Source organism: Thermobia domestica, chromosome 9 (assembly GCF_964235325.1).
Source record: "Thermobia domestica chromosome 9, izTheDome1.hap1.1, whole genome shotgun sequence".
In the NCBI taxonomy this organism is placed as follows: Eukaryota; Metazoa; Arthropoda; class Insecta; order Zygentoma; family Lepismatidae; genus Thermobia; species Thermobia domestica.
The window spans coordinates 34,891,349-34,909,141 of NC_137462.1; the positions used below are offsets into that span (position 1 = coordinate 34,891,349).

General features: G+C 35.6%; 1 protein-coding gene across 1 annotated transcript in view; it reads right to left on the reverse strand.

The window, feature by feature from the left end:
- The window catches only part of mEFTu1 (mitochondrial translation elongation factor Tu 1), a 34,395-nt gene extending 17,618 nt beyond the window's left edge, over positions 1-16,777 (reverse strand). Inside the window, exons 1-7 of the mRNA XM_081770872.1 lie at positions 16,673-16,777; positions 14,747-14,799; positions 12,995-13,166; positions 7,465-7,631; positions 5,708-5,848; positions 3,875-4,019; positions 1,168-1,281 (exon numbers count right to left, since the gene is read on the reverse strand). Of these exons, the coding sequence (XP_081626998.1) occupies positions 1,168-1,281; positions 3,875-4,019; positions 5,708-5,848; positions 7,465-7,631; positions 12,995-13,166; positions 14,747-14,799; positions 16,673-16,712 (832 nt within the window). The 5' untranslated portion in view covers positions 16,713-16,777. The remainder of the gene's footprint in view (positions 1-1,167; positions 1,282-3,874; positions 4,020-5,707; positions 5,849-7,464; positions 7,632-12,994; positions 13,167-14,746; positions 14,800-16,672) is intronic.
- Between the last annotated feature and the right edge of the window lie 1,016 nt (positions 16,778-17,793).

The window sequence follows — 17,793 nt, forward strand, 5'->3', positions numbered from 1 at the left end:
TTGCACCAATTAGAAAGTGCATTAATGTCTTTTTGGAAACACGTGCAATCTGTCTCCTAACATTTGACAAGATGAATTTTTAAATCATTTGCTTTATAATAGTTTTTGTGACTTCATTACATGAAGTAAATCATGACCAAAGCAAACATCTAATAAATAGTAGCCTTACAGTTTCGACAATTTGTCTTTGACTTCATTAGACACATTATCTGATAATGTCTGATGAAGGCAAGGATACTTTGCCGAAACTGTAACGCTATTATTTATTAGATAGTATATGCTTTGGTCAGAATTCGTCTATTATTTTATACGAGAAACTCAAAAGCTAAAATGAGTGGTATTCAGAGATATATCACTGATACATAACAAAAGCAGCGAAAGTCCCAGGTTTAAACCTGCGTAACGAGGTTACACGAAACTTGTATTGCAAAAATGCATTTCTCTGCTGTATCTTTAATCACTCCTAAAAATAACCTAGATAAACAAAAATCAGCAACGTTTTCCTTGTATATTACCTACGATATGGAGGAATTCTCGGTGACTATGCTCACATATTGCTCAGAGACTATAGTTAAGAACAGCTTAGAGTTTCTTATGAGCATGAAAAGTTATGAACTCTTAAGAAAATCTTTAAATTTTATGATTGTGTTCCTCTTTTCTTCATTTGCTATAATTCCATTGTCATCTCTCCCCAATGATAAAAATAAACATAAATTTATTTAATAAATACTCTTATGAAATATGTCAAATTCCTCTCCCACCCTTTCTTCTTCTATAAAAACAAGTTAAGACATCGTAAGTGGTAATCAATTTTTGCACCAAAATACAATAAATAAACAATGCATACGGTAAAAATGTGTCTGGACCCCGATGGCAGAACTTTGTCTTTCTGCGATGAGCTTTTGTAAATCAAAAATTTTCTGCAAGAATTCTATTTTTTTTTTTTTTTTTTTTTTTTTTTTTTTCAGAAGAAACACTTGTGTTTGTTAAAACTACGCTTTACGCGACGTAAAAAACAGTTCAAATTATATTTACGCGAGTCATCCGTGCATTCAAGACATCTACAAGTACAATCTTAATAATACTTAGAAAATAAAAATAAGCCTCGAAAGTTAAATATAAGGCGCACATATCATGTTACAATCCTATGATAATCGTGAAAATTACCTTGAATCGAATACACATTTTCTACCGGAAGCAGGAATGGTTTGTCCAGATCTCGTTCAGGTGTTGGAATATAGCTGTCTACAGCTTCCAGTAATTGAAGGATAGCTTCGGAACCTGAGAATTAACGATAAATAAAATTTCAGGTTACTAAACATCAGAATAATTTTGAATATCTCAGCAGTTTTCGTCATAGATATCAAAGGTACTCTTTGTACATCTATGTCAATTTTGCTACTCACGTAAATACATACTGTGAAACTTTTGTTATGCAACCACACTAGCTTCATTGAAAACCAATCGTTAAGAAGGGCAGTCGCTTAATAGGGAGGTTGTATTTTTTACTTTAAAAAAAAAAAAAAAAAAAAAAAAAAAAAAAAAAAAAAAAAAAAAAAAACCTTGTATTTGCTAAGGATACGAAACACGAGCTGTACAGTACAACGAATGTGGTTGGTGTATTTTGTTCCAGTTCTTTTGCTAATTTCTTTGTTTGGGACGTGCTGGTCTTGTAGTACGGAATTAATTTCAGCAAACGTTATGCACTCTGTATATACCTAGGTAAAGTAATCTAGTTTCAGTGAACTAGTGTAAGTTTTCTTTAAGACTTACGTTTATTGACTTTATTTATTAGGACTGAAATCAGTCTGCGGAAGGTTTATTATAGTATTATAATAATTATTATTATTATCAACGGTGAGATACCAAAAAAATTCCTTTTAGGCTTCAAAATGGGTCTATTTGGAACTGAAAACTAGTGCAGTAAAATATTATTAGAATCAGCTTTGAGGAAAACTTTACCATAAGTGCCTTCCAAATTTCTTTATTTGATATACAGTTTCTTCAAGCTGATACAGTCACTCTGTTTGGTTGACCATTTAGTAAATTTGGATATCTGAAAAATAATCTTCAGTATTCTTACTATATAAAATATTTGTATAAGTTGGGCTTCACTGTAGAAGCAAATGTAGCCTCCCTAAAGAAGTTTCATTGTATTCAAATGAAAACTACTCACTGCAGTCGCTATTCATTCCACAGAGAACTATCCAACGAACACAGCTGCTCCATTTATTCAGTTATACTGTGTTCTCCAAAAGTCCTTCCCACACTCCAACTCACTATAGCTTTGTAAAGAACAAAGATATTTCAGTGAAATTAAGTTGGTATTTCATGGTAGTCTTTAAGGTATTGTCTGCTACACTATATGTATTTGTCATCCTCATTGATACATCTCCAGCTTAAAACAATTCTCACAATCTAATCTTGTAACTCATAATGGCTCTCCGGAGCCGCTCATCCGAAAGGATCATGATGACTGCAGACGTATTTGCCTTAAGCTAATCTAGATCTGGTTTTTCACGCACACTTTCTTGCTGACATATTTCCACAGCCAAGTCACACGGAGTCAGGTCAGGAGTCCCCGCGGGCTATGATGTGGGTCCTCTGCGGCAAATCCACCTACCTTCTCCAGTAAGTTTCTGACTGCAAGAGTAAAACAAGGAGGCGAAGGACAATCTTTCTGGAAGTGCACATCATCCTTGACACCCAATGCAACCAGCTGGAGAAGGCAGGAGGAACATCTAAGGTATGTCGAGATATGTAGAACTCGCCACGGTATTTTCTTCACGAAAGATCTGATTAACTGATTCACAGACACAGTGTACTACATATTCATTTTATGGTTATCCCTTTCTTGTAGGTTGCATTCCCCCCAGACCTTTCACTGATACATGGTATTTAATTGTAGACAAATGATTCCAGCTCTGCATACCACAAGACACACTGCCCTTTCTCCTGAATTCACGCCAACTGTAACTTCGAACCATGTGATTGCTCGCAGTCACGTAATCCTCTCAGCGCCCAGTCTTCCCAATTGATGCATAGTACAAATTTTATTTCATCAAAATATCTCTATTGCGAAGTTATAATGAATTGAAAATTGAGAAGGGTTTTTGGAAAGCCTCTGTAAAATCTGATTTAAATTACAAACATTTATCAAAATTATGATCAACTTTATAATTTTCCTACGCTTTTAAAACAGACTTTTTGATCGAAGGGCTTCTACTTTCATATGTCATCTTGTAATACACAATTTTACAAGAGTATCTTCAAAGGGAAGAGGGAATAATAGGAAAATCTGGTCGCTGAACTGGCATGGACTCAAGAACAGATTTCCCGCCAGCTGGGTGCTTGCTTTCCCATTTGGACTACCACCAACATGACCAGATTTCCTTGTTATTCTCCAGACCCCTATTAATCAGTCATTTGATAATAATTTCCAATGTATGCCAACAACATTGGACTTTCCAATTCAGAAAATTTTCCCATGCACTATATAACGGCCAGATATTTCTGTTATTGGATCATTTGCAATTTGTGTTCTGTGCCTTCTAGTACTAAATGTATTTGAAATTTAAATAAAAAATTGGACGTAACGCCTGTTTAAACATAGAAACATCAGTAGTAACAATCAAATGTTTCTCAAGTCATTCCACACGTACCCTTAATAAACTTTTTACTCTGAATGTATATTCTTAAGTTCTTAGTTACATTTCTTCAGTATTAATTTCTTTAATCTAAACCTTCAGTATTGTGAATCTAAATTATTCAAACAATAACACTCAAACAAGATGCTGATTCTTTAAAAGTAATAGCAATATACCATTCTCCCTCTTAAGAACAACAATGAATATTAATAACAATAATAGCTTACCAGTCTTAGGATCCTTTCCTTCCAAGGCATTTAATGCAGAACCTTTAATTACAGGAATATTATCTCCATCATAACCCATCTCAGTCAACAGTTCCCGGATTTCCATTTCTACCAAATCTACCATTTCTTGGTCGGCTGCATCCACCTGCACAAACGGAGAAATATACCTATAACACTTAGAACAGTTAATTGCGAATTTTATTTCTTAAGTTATTTTATTAGGTAAATGGGACTATTTCTATCTGCAAAAAAGCAGAATAGTACATACTTTCCAAGATTACAAAGTTGGGCTGGTGAATTAAAACGTATTGCTAACACTGAGCAAAGTGATTTTTTTTTAAAATTTATTTTCCTTTTCAAGTATAGTGTATTTTGAAGTAACGCTAATTCTAACTAAACCTTAATCCATTTCCAGGTATGTGTTCAAAAATAAACCGAACTTTTGAACTAGCGTTCCAACCGACAGGGGGAGCATGCTGAAGCTACAGATCGCACCTAGCGGCAGATTTAGACAACAAACTGTCATTTACCTTGTTTCGCTATGAACGTTAGTCGCCGAGCTATAGCCGCTGAAGTGAGCACGTGCACAAGTAGTTCGTCGTATTAATGATACAGTGACAATGAAGAGCTTGAAGAACGAAGCACTGTGTGAAATTTTGCTATAAACTTGGCAAAATATTTACAGAGGCTTTTCAATTGCTTTTCAAGAATTCATTCTGGGTCTCCTTATTATTTAAAAGAAAAAAATGCATGAGTCGGTCAAAGATCAAGTTGGCTTTTTTTTTATTATTATTATTATTATTATTATTATTGGAAAGGCATTGTCCATTTTGAATTTATATTACGTGGTCAGATGGTAAACAGCTTTATGAGGACCCTTTAGCGTGGTTGAAAGATGTTGTGCACAGGAAGAGGCCTGAATTGTGAGAAAACCCGACTTGGATGATCCACCGTGCCAATGTGCCTATTCATGCTTCTCTCCTCATCCGCAGTTATCTGGCAAAACATCGAATTGCCGTTGTGCCCTATCCACCCTATTGTCGTGACCAAGCCCCAGCACTTTTACCTCTTTTCTAAACTTAAAATTACTTTGAAAAGATGTCGTTTCAAAATTATAGAGGAGATTCAGGACAATGTGACAAGGCCTGTACATCATCCTAGAAAGTACATTCCGGGAGGTTTTCCAAAAAGGGAAGAAACGTTTGGAACGGAGTATTGTCAGCAAAAAGACCAAACAGTGCTTAAAATATTGTACAATGAGCAATAAAGATGTTATAGCAAAAGTTCGATTTCTTTCTGAGCATACCTCGTATGTCTCCTATGAAGATAGCACTCAATTCACCGGGAATTCGGCAAGTACTTCACAATGCAGCACTTAAAAATTTTCAAAAAAAGTAATACGTACTAATATTTTACATAATCCCAAAACCAGGTAATATATTTAGATGAAACAGAACAAAGTTCATACTTTATAGCTTGTATTCATTAAAACGTGAAACAAGTGAGACTTCGGGATAATGTTTCTTTAATTTTTATTAGTCAGCTACGTATGATACCGGTTAGTGCTCATGAAGCAGTATATAGATATAAGGACATTTTACGAAAGACTACTGGAAGTAAAAAGCTTATTATATTCAGAAGAAAATCATCAGTGGATGTAGTTCCACAAACAACGTTAGTTTTCTGAAAGAATCTGTCTGAGGATGCAATAACTTTTTGCCGAAGCACACATAGTTGAATAAGTCTGGATACTTTTGAGGTGAGTACTTTTTTAATACTATCCAAATAGTGAACGGGAGAATATTGAAAACGTACAACTACTTTTTCACGTACCTTATTGATAAATACGACGATATGATTTACACCAATCTGCTTAGCTAGTAACAGATGTTCTCTCGTTTGTGGCATCGCACCGTCTGTTGCAGCAACTACAAGTATTGCTCCATCCATTTGCGCAGTTCCGGTTATCATATTCTGGAATGAATTATATACTGCTGCATTACAGTTTGACATATAATAACCTATTTTTATGAATTATACATGATGAATGGAGGAAATAGCCGATCCGATGTATGACACCAATTCTTCTATACGTGCAAATTCAATGATACACAAAGAATACAAAAAATATGATCGCACCAAGGATCGAAACCGGGTCTCGAGCATACCATTTCGATGCGTTCACCAACTATGCCACTATTGTGCTTGCAACTAATTAACATCTATGGAGGTTTAATTCAAATCTTATATTTAACTTAGCAGATACACACGCATTATCTAATAAAAAGTCTTGATTCACTAATAATGACAGCGATTTATTAAAGTTTAACCGTACCTGTAGTAATGTCCATGTAATCTGGATGGTTAAGCACATATTTCAAACAGGGGAACTGTGTGGATAGTCCAAGGACGGACTATGTAAAATAGAGGTTAACGCAGCAGTACAGAAATCTAGGCTCAATTCTCGCCTACTCGCGTTTTTCCAGTCCTCGAATTTCATTGATTTGCACCTACAGAAGATATGGTGTATATTATATAAAAAAACTTCCTCAATTGTTTATATTGTTAAATTTTTCAATTGCTTGGAGCTCAGAACAAACCGCTGCTATGATTCAATTTGATATTTAATAACTTTCACAAATTCAAAAATTAATGATATACATTAAAATATAGGACTTGCTCTGCTGAAAATTTTATGTGGAGTCACATTTTATTGTGCATTGCTTCTTTAAGATTGATAATCTTTATATACAGATGTTTCAAAACAACACTGATAATAAGGGAGGTTATTCCTGACACCAAGATAAGACAAAAAGTATAGACCAACCTGGGTACACAAATGCTTTCTTTCGGAGTTATAGGCTGCCGAAAACTTGAAGAAATTAACTTTAAAGTTCAATAGCTCTAACACTATGGAACCTACCATAGTCGGATCAAGACTTCACTTAGAAACTGATATGTGCTCTATCCAAAAAGACATGTTTCAGAATCCTAATGTACTCACGCAACCATCTTTATAGTTTTTCTCCGAGCATATAAATTCAAGTACTCAACAACTATCTCTATAAAAATTGTTTTGGAAGTATCGCAGGATTCTGAAACATGTCTTTTTGGATAGAGCACATATTAGTTTCTAAGTGAAGTCTTGATCCGACTACGGTAGGTTCCATAGTGTTAGAGCTATTGAACTTTAAAGTTAATTTCTTCAAGTTTTCGGCAGCCTATAACTCCGAAAGAAAGCATTTGTGTACCCAGGTTGGTCTATACTTTTTGTCTTATCTTGGTGTCAGGAATCATCTCTCAAATGTTGTCGGTGTTGTTTTGAAACACCCTGTACATACTGTTTAAACATTCTGAAAATGAATGTCTGGCTGATCGATGGGAATTATTATTATTATGAAACTACATCTTCTGAAACAACTTGTAGACTAATTAAGTGAAACTAGTCTAATTAATTTGCAACATTTATACTTAAATTACCAAAACTTGCTCCTAAAATATTTCAGAGTAATCATTCAAGTTTGCGTTACAAAAAGTAGCCTTTAGAACATTAGAAAGTTAATATTCTCAGTATAAATAAGAAAACATACTTTGATATAATCAGCATGCCCTGGGCAGTCTGTATGTCCATAGTGACGGTTGTCGGTTGAATATTCAATGTGAGCCACATTGATGGTAATTCCTCTGGCTTTTTCTTCGGGAGCATTATCTATATCGGCATATTGCTTCGCTTCCGCCAAAGCTTTATCTGCTAGAACTGAAATAAGAAGTTGAAAATTAGCGAAGTACATGAAAAAATACGCAACTGTTTAATTTTCTAACCTTATTGTAACAAACAATTACTAGCATAGCAATTTCAATGAAATTAAATGCCGGACATGAGAACTGGAAAAATTATGGAAGAAATCAATTTGAAATCAAGCGCACGAAACATACTATAAAATTAATGTTAGTATTTACAAAAATGTTCCAAATAATCTAAAAATTGTTGCTAGCTGGTAATTTTATAATCTATAAAAATTAAAATACACGATGCATTAGTGTTTATTATTATTGTACAGAACTTGTATCGTCTAATTCTCGTTATATTTTTTCTCCTCTTAAAAACATAGAGGAGAAACCAGGCAAAAGTTTCTCCATTTCAATGGGCGGGATGAAGAAAAATTTGATTTTCTTAATTATCTTTAATTTTTAAATATTAACTTTCGTTTATTTAGAACATCTCTACAAGGATGGTTTATTTGGTGTCTGTAAGGAGAAAGAAATATCTATGGAAGTATTAATAATATGGAAGAAAAAACGAATGTTTCATATATTATGAAATGCTTCTATAAATGATGTATACAACTTTCTTTCTCAACACGAGGTGCATTATAACACCTCCATTTGTTTTCCCAGGACTGGTAACCAGGGTTTGCCAAGTGGGCCCAGCCCGAAAAAATCTACTGTTTTTTTTCGGGTTGAATCCACCTTAAAACCCGCCCGTGATTTTGAGCTTTTGTTAGTATATTATTGATACAACTAAGGTGATCACATTGAAAGTGATTTTTATCAGATTTTGAACTTTCCTTGGGCGAATTAGATGCTTTCACGTTAAGGTATACAGAAACATTCAACATAAGACCTTTATAAAGTTCTGAGTGCACTGAGCGAATAAAAGAAACTTACCTTAGCTTGAGATAATTACAGAACAAATTAATGTCTGAATTATACTTATAGCCTTTTTGAAGTATAAATAAAATATGCAATTTTATATTTTAGAAAATACTTTTCGTGAATAGTGTGTTCGCCCACTCGGCGATGCCGAGGGACATATTCCTCATACATTGACGAGTTTAAGCCATAAGTGCCCGTACTACCAGTAAATATGTAAATTCATTAGTAGAACTACTTGTATTATTTCTGACTTTTGATGGTAACACAAGTATTCGCCAGTAAAATTTGGTTTTCCAACAACAGTTTAGTTAAGTCATTTGTTTCTACTCTTCAAATAAGCATTCTGCAGAATCAACACCAGCAATAGCGTAAAAATTCTTGTCAAATTTAAGAAGCTTAATGCTCGGAGTTCCGAAGGCTACGTAACGCTTACTATTTCAAGTGCTGAATTCAAACTTCCGTACTAATGGAAGTTTCGATATACAGTAAGGAAAGCAACATTTTTGGGAAAAATCCGTCTTGAAAGAAGTGCTCGGGAAATTCTCGCAATTCAACGCACAAAGCATCGGAAGTGAATACTTCAACAATAAAACTATTTATTTTACGCTGGAAGATATTTCTTTTAGATATTTTGAAACATTTATTTTATAAAACATGAATATCCTTGTCTTAAATTAAAATATTTGGTATTCATATTTGGCGAAGGTCACAGAGGGTCCTGGGATGACTCGATCTACATTTGTTCGTTTGACTGCCTGTACCACACACACTATAGGGTACAACTTTCGGTCTTTTAAGTTTAAATTTTCAGGGTACAAGCACGAGACATACTAAATTTCTTGTGTAGATTTTGGCAGCATACCAAAGTAAAATTTTAAAATGGCGGCTTTAAAAAAAAATAGCGGGTATCCACGCTACAAAGCGCGATTTTCGATCTTTTACGCTGAAATTTTTAGATTAGAAGCACGAGACACTCTAAATTACCTGTATATATTTTGGTGGCGACTCAACATAAAAGTTCAAAATGGCAGCCATTTCTCAAAATAGCGGGTATCCACGCAACTTTGAAGTTGCAATTTTGAGGGTAGAAACACGAGACATTCTAAATTTGCTGTAGAGATTTTCTCGGCAATCCAATGTAAAATTTCAAAATGGCGGCCATTTTTCAAAACAGCAGTTAATAGAAAATTGTTACAAGTCGTGACAATGACAATCTTGAAATGTAAATCACATTTTAACACTTTTACCTCAAAGACATTGAAATATTTCGAAAAAAAATTAAACCCGAAAATATCAGAAAAAAAAACTATGTGGGCTCAGGTGGGTTGTTTTGTTTAAAAAAAAAAACCCTGGTTTTTTTCAATTTCTGCTGGTAACATAGAAACGCTACTTGTTTAAAAATATTGTCAACGCGTGACAAAGATGTCAAAACCATATAGCACACAGAACTCTAGCGGCAGTGGTGAAAATGGCGATGCAAATGCCATGATCGTTTAAAAAAAAAAAAAAGCGTTTCGGGAACTCTGCCCCTTCACGCGCAACCGTTTTTAATTGGTTTGCGGAATTTAAACGTGACCGACAAAGCCTGACAGATGAGCCTCACTCTGGGCGTTCTAGCACCGCAGTTACGGATGAAAATGTCGCAGCAGTACGATACCGTATCTTGTAAAAAAAGAATCGCCATATCACATACGAGGTTATTCAGTCAACCTTGAATATTGGATCAACTGCAACCCAGTCCATAATAAAATAATATCTCGGCCCTCCAAGCGTTACAGTCGCTGGGTTCCATATGTGCTTAAGGCTGACCAAAAAGGAGACCGCGTGAAGCAGTTCCGCTATATATGTAAAAGATTTTCGCAGGGGCAAAATAAAGACGTTTATAATATCGTCACATGTGACGAAACATGGATGATCCCGAAACAAAACAACAGTCGACAGAATGGTATTTTCAAAATGAAACTACATTTTCTGAAGTTAAACAAGCACAAAGCGTGGTTAAACTTCTAGTGGCTTACAGTGATAGCAGAATGGTACGTTATTTATTGTCTTTCAAGTTTCTCTGGAGCTTGGAGATCTTCTGCCCATCGAGTCTCCACTGTCTCACTTTGTTCATCACGACAATGAACGGCCACACACGGCAGAGTCAATTTTAGGTTTTCTACAGGAAAGTGGAGTCCGTATTCTACCCCACCGGATTTAGGTCCGTGTGACTTAGCCCTTCTCCCAAAACTATAGAAAAGTTTCGAGTAACAAGGGTATCGCAGTGTATAATATTGAAATTTCTGATATTCCAAGAAACTAATTTTTAAAAAATATCTGACTCGTACTTTTTAAGAATGCAAAAATTTATTGATGGTTGTGGGGACTGTTTTGAGAAATTGTAAAAGGTTTTATGTAAATAAATTGATTTTTCAAATAGTATCAAAAACTTTCGGCATGTCCCACGTACTAATAAAAACAGGCTCAACAAATCGCGTTTCTGGAACTTTCTAGTTCCCATTTCCATTCCATCCAAAGGAATGATTATGCCATAGATGCGAAAACAGAAGAGTGAATCACCGCTTGTGCATAAGTGCAAATTGTGGCGGGGATACTCATATGGTATTTCAATCATATAATACTAGCTAAGTTTCAAATCAGTCCAAATTAAACTTTATGTTCCAAATCTAGCTCGAAATAAACAAGTTGTTCACACTGACTTACGCATGCGCGATAGACAAAAGTATTTTAAGTTTATTTAGCTATTTTTATTCAAATGTTGATGCGTTATATCAAATAACGGTAAATTTTATCTCTACAAATACATTACACATCTAGAAAGAGTTTATTACTTTTGAAAGCTTACATTTTATCGAACTACTCTAGTGGACTTAATAAAGAGTCACACGGAGCAACGCATTAAGAACCCAATAGTAAGGAGACTAGTGGGAAGAAATCCGCTCACAGCCATATCCTTTTCTATATCTGGGCTCTAAAATCTTTCGCTGGACAGATTTTATATATCTTCAAGCCAATGGTTGTTAAAATAGCGTGATTATAAAATAATGTTTTTTACTGTTTTGTCGTATGAAATAACTGCTGTCAATCCTACACATATAACCCCTTTCTTTTAGGAAACAAATCGGTCATAGGGAATCATGTAAAACGAATAAGTGGATGCTCCAACTCCTCCCAACACCTTCGTACCAGTAACTTCATCATTTGCGCTCTACATCTGCGTCATTGTGAAGCATGATGGGTCCCGCAGGAAATATGGTCTTATGCATCTAACACTACAACGCAAATGGTCAGGAAGGTAACTGACGTAGCAATTCGTATCCATTGTAATCCTTGTGGAACACTGTGTTAAGAATAATCCTATCATGATACAATCATCATTGCCCTCAAATTTACTAGTTCTTACGTGCTGTAGCCAGATGTCGCTATTTATTCGATTCTCGCTTCAATCCTGATTCATACGATCTGGACCACGCCCCGTCAGTTGCGATAGTTGATGAAACGGATGCGTTACCTTCCCATTATCAACATTCAAGATTAATGCATATAATTCCCTTCTGTGTCATTGCTGAATCTGACAGGACATGCGGCATCCATTTTGGCGCATGCCGAAGTCCTGAGTTAGCATCTAATAATGAATTATTGATTTCATTTGCTACTTCACCACATGTCCATCGGAGATCATTCTCCAGTTATGTGCGGAGTGTATTTGGGTCGTGCGTGGCTGATTCACGGCCACTGTCAAATGCCTTGGTCTATCTGGTAGCGGGGATTAGGATTTAGATTTCTGGGCTTTCGGCATCCAAGGCCATTTAGCCCTTCACGATTTGAGGGATGACGTCCCTCGGCGAGCACACAATCCTGGGAAAGGGAAGGAAGGAAGCGGTCTGGGACCATTAAGTTAGGTACCACCCCGGCATTTGCCTGGTGTGAATGAGGAAAACTTTATTCAGGGTGGCTGGCCTGAAAAAGCGTTTTACACTTTTTCGACCGAGTGCCCCCACCGGGAATCGAACCCGGGATTGCTCGCACGGTATCTGGCAGCGGAGCGATACGGTAAATCAAGGTCTTCATGCTTCACGTAAGCTCTAATGAATTTGACGTGCATTCTTTCCACGTGCAATCTGAAATTTGATAAATATTCGCTGTTGTTGACGCGTAAACATTACTCAGAGTGGCAACATGAACATAGTTCAATTTCATGTCTTCTAATTACCCCACAACAGCAATAGTCTTCACGAAACACCTATATTTAATCTATAAAAATATAATCTTCCGCAGCTACAAGATAAATAAATGAAAATAAATAAATAAAATCGTCGAAAACAGAGGACCACAGTACATGAAAGCTTGTCAATTTGCAAAGAGTGTACGCCTATAAATGTTAAGGATGATGTACTAGCTTCTGTGATTATAAACATTGAAACGCCAAACAGTGAAAAGTAATAAATAAATATAATATACCTTTTGTTATGGCAGCAGTTAATGTGGTCTTTCCATGATCCACGTGACCTATGGTTCCTACATTACAATGAGGTTTATCTCTCTGGTACACTTTCTTCTCCGCGGGGACAGCATAGAATCTTGGTGAAACAACTGCCGGAAGAAAACACCTGCCTCTATTGCGACACAAAGTCTGTAAGCAAGTTAAGTAAAATTATAAGTAATGAGCCAGTAATGACATAAATAACTGGAAGTTAATAATATTAAAAAAAAAAAAAAAGCACGAAAACTTTATACCGTATTTACTCGAATGTAAGACGCACCTGTTTGTCCAAATAGGCTCTCCTAAATCAAGACACTTCTTAGATTCGCAAGCACCGCGTCTATTACAAACTGAGATATTCCAACTAGTGCGCATCCTAGGACTCAGGAATTGGTGACTTGTTGGGTGAAAAATATGTTTGGACACCGATCTGGAAATTCACGAGCGGAATCGCACGCGGTCACAACTTAAGATTTCCACTGTACGAAAAAGCCGCTCCCCCCTTCCTCCAGCCATCTATGTTGCATTTCTAATGCATTAGACAGAAGAAGTGATAAAATCGTCTAGGAAGAGGATAGAAAAAACAACAGTGTGAATAGTAGTGACTATCCGGACGAGGTTGCAGACATGATGTCAATTGAGTCTTCTGACTCAAAAGAAAACGAGTGAAAGTTACATTTACCAGAACTCGTTAAATAATAATAATAATAATAATAATAATAATAATAATAATAATAATAATAATAAAGTGCGTCCTAGAATTGATGATGTCTTACATTCAAGTAAATGTGGTATAATATGTAAACTAAAGTGAAATTTATTAGTAACTGCAGTTACTTTTGGCATCTTCTTACAACCCTTAAAGTTCGCGATTTAATAAAGAAAAACGCCATAAATTTAAGTATACCCATAAATAATATATACAAAGTAATAATTATGTGTTAATTACAGAACAGTTCAGATGAGCAAAGTTTGAATTATATAATGGAAGTACGTATATTTTTGTCTCACAAATATAGATTACCTGCAACAGGTAGAAAATAACGCACACTTTTACTAATAATTTAATAATAAGTGTGTACTGCTATAAACTACTGTGTAGCAATTTTGTTACATTTTGCTTTACGAAAACTTTCAACACCGTTGCGAAGATTAACTAAAATTCTTGTTAACTTAAACTCAGGAGTGCACCTAAATAATTATTAATGCTGAAATTTTTCAATGGGAACCCTATCTCCATCAGCGGCTTTTATAGTCTATTGATTTAGTTTTTACACGAGCACACACTGACGAAGATGGGGTTCGTATTAAAAATTCTGGCATTAATTATTTAAACGCAGTCTTAAATTTAATTTAATAGTTATATTATGCGTCAGTTCAGTTTCTTTAGTAAAATTCTTGTTGTTAAAACTAACGGGTTAACTTTACAACACCCGCTCTAACAGGTATACTCACTCAGAAACGAGAAATTACACATTAATAATTTTATGAAAATGGATCAAAACTTACTTAACCTTAAGCTAACCCGTTTCTAACCCCTACCCTACTTATTTATATCTTACTCTACTCTACTCTACTCTACCCTACTCTCCTATACTTTTTAAAAGGGCCCTACTTATCGATGTGCAGCTGGAGCGTGTCTTGTAAAGTTTACCCAAACTAACATATACAGAACTAACTTCGCTTTTTTTTCTTTCTTTCTTTCAGAAGCAGTACGAATTTATACTCACAAATCTAAGGGCATCATCCTCAACTGATAAACGTTTCAATGCCTGCCTAAGAACTACAAAGAAAGAAAAAATAATAATTAGTGCAAATTAAATATTTACTTTACTGCAAATTCGAGCAGTAAATATATGAAGGTACAAGATATGTGTATGTCACAACACTGATAATATTTGCCCCACACAAATTTTAAGAAAGCACTTACGCAGAAAGTAATGTAGCAGTTATACGAATCTATTGTTACCACCCCGAGTTGTAATTATATGATAAACGCTATAATTGTTTATATTTATTATCATGGAGCCTTACATGCTACTTCCACTCGATTACTTTTGTCACGGTATGGCACCAACATAAATAAGTTTCGTCGTGACAGTGAAAATAACGATGCAGATTTACAATACATCGTCAAGCTAGTAAGATTACCGTTAACATGAGGGAGTGCATAGGAAAGAGGACTGCTCAAATTACTATTTCTACTGAAGGAGCATTTCTGCACAATATTGGAACCAGTAAATTGTTTACAAATATCAAACTATTACAAGTGCTATACTAAGGTTAAAATTAGTGAATGCATTTGAAAGACGACTCTGTAATTTCCACCGACGAAATGTTTCTGCATAATGAAGGGAACGGTGTCGTTGACATGCCCTTACTCAGTTTCATAGCATTCGTGTTTCTCAAAATGAAATTAAATCTTTTGAGATTTACGTCCCACGGTTATGCCGGTTAGGCTAAAGGAGACGGTGATGATGAGAAATGAATGAAATGGTGGAATAAAGAAAGTGGGAGGAAACGAGAAAACCCATACACACGGTGTTTGTCCACCATAAAGTTCACTTGGTGGGAGCTGGGATCGAATCCGGAATCCCATGCACCAGAGGTGAACGCTCTACCACTGAGCCACCGCGGCCCCTTCGTGCTTTTTAGTAGCACAGGTTGGTTGATTTTTTGCACAATAGTTTTACGGTATTCATCCGGACGCATAATTATATCAGTAAAGGGTCACATCAGTTTGCTCACATTTAATTAATGTGTACGCAATTATTTGGACAAGTGTCAAGGAAATAGTGGTGCAGGACGTCTCAGGGATCCACTTAGAGCAGGGATAAAGTAGATTAAAATATACAATTCATATACACACGAATATAAACAATTTGATGGTGTATTGTTAATCTGCACTCAAACGGCCCTGCTGCTGACGTTCACATTAAACCATAATAATTCATTCATTTTCAGCAGTTCCAAAGTGCTTAGTTTAGCTTCAGTTTCATTTTCTGGATCTACTCTCCGGCACTTAATCCCATTATTCTTCCATACAAGGTGGCCCAAAAGTAGGTATACACTCCTACATAGATCAAGTATAACATTCTAGCTTATAGGATTATTCGACCAGCTTCGGCTGTTCCGAGCTTAAGATATGAGTAAAAAGACTTTAGAAACAAAAGAACTAAGTCTATCTGATGGATAATAATAAGATATGATATAAAATGCAATTAGTTGATCAGTACAGTACTGTACACCTACTTTTGGGCTACCCGTATATTGGCACACAGATTGTTAATCTGCAGCGAAATCTTGCATAAACCTCACTCGTTCAAACGCGCAGTCAAATGTGCTTGCTGATGACACTGTTCCAACCAATAGTAATGCTGGGGTCTGATGTATAACAGCATCTACTTACGGTAAGCTCGCTACGCATTGTGTTTCTGATAATATTATAGATCACTTCAAGATTTATATTTTCTCTACTTAATTACGTTACCATAAATTTGACTTGCATCTACCGGCAATCTGATGAAACATCAGTACATATTTGCTGTCTTTCTTATTCCCTACACTGTAACGATTGTTTTAATGTTAAAACTTTCTTCTGTATTTAAAATTTACACATCATATTAAATATAATTAAATATATAAACACTTCTTACACGGCTGTAAGCATATGATCCTCCTACCCAACGCAGCCATGATTACTGTACCCGGAGAAATTACTTGATCGTTAATGAAATGGTTCTACAGATATCTACAATATGCTCGACATTAACTCATTTTGTTTACTTTAAACTAATACTGAGATGTATACTAATAGTTATTTGTTTAAACACGATTTTACTGTCTTGAATTACGGTTAAATAAATCAATTATTTACAAAGTTGATATAAAAAATACATTAGTTATGCCAAGTAGAGTGGCGAATATTTGACTATCAAAACTCGCACGGAAAAAGGAACATAAGAACATTCCTTTGGTTTAGCAAATAAAAGAGAAATTATTCAGTCGGGTCATGATTGCTTCTTTTTTTTTTTTTTTTTTTTTTTGATAATTTAACCGATGTCACATTTCATTGAAGCTCTCTAAAAAATACTAGCGCAAATTCACATTTTATCTTTCTTTTAACCAGGGACGGATCCAGGGGGAGTGATGGTATCAGCTCTAAGTAGCTCTTACGAGGAAGGTCCATAAACCGTGAGAGTTGAATTTTGATTAAACTTTGTGACAAGATTCAGTTCGAGTTGCTAAGTAACATAATAATAGTCACTCGATGCGCAAATGCTTCGTTGAGCTGCTACACCGACGCCATCTTGAAATCCAGTAGGCAATGTCCAAGAATACCCTTTTGGCACAAAAACGAAAAAGCCTTTAATAGATCTGAAAAAATGATATCTTTGAGTTTTACGTCCCACAATTATGCCGGTTAGGCTAAAGGAGACGGTGATGATGAATAATGAATGAAATAGTGGAATGAAGAAAGTGGGAGGAAACAGGAGAACCCCGAGAAAACCCACGCTCAAGGTGTTTGTCCACCACAAAGTTCACTTGGCGGGAGCTGGGATCGAACCCGGGACCCCAAGCACCAGAGGTGAACGCTCTACCACTGACCCACCGCGGCCCCTTTAATAGATCTGACTTCAGTATTGTAAACCAAGGTAGAGCATCTATATGTGGGTGTACTTCCAGTGCATGATCGCCATTTTGAAAGGCGCCATATTGAATCGTGGTCAAATATGATAAATGGTAACTGAATCATGTGAGGTATCAAATAGCACAA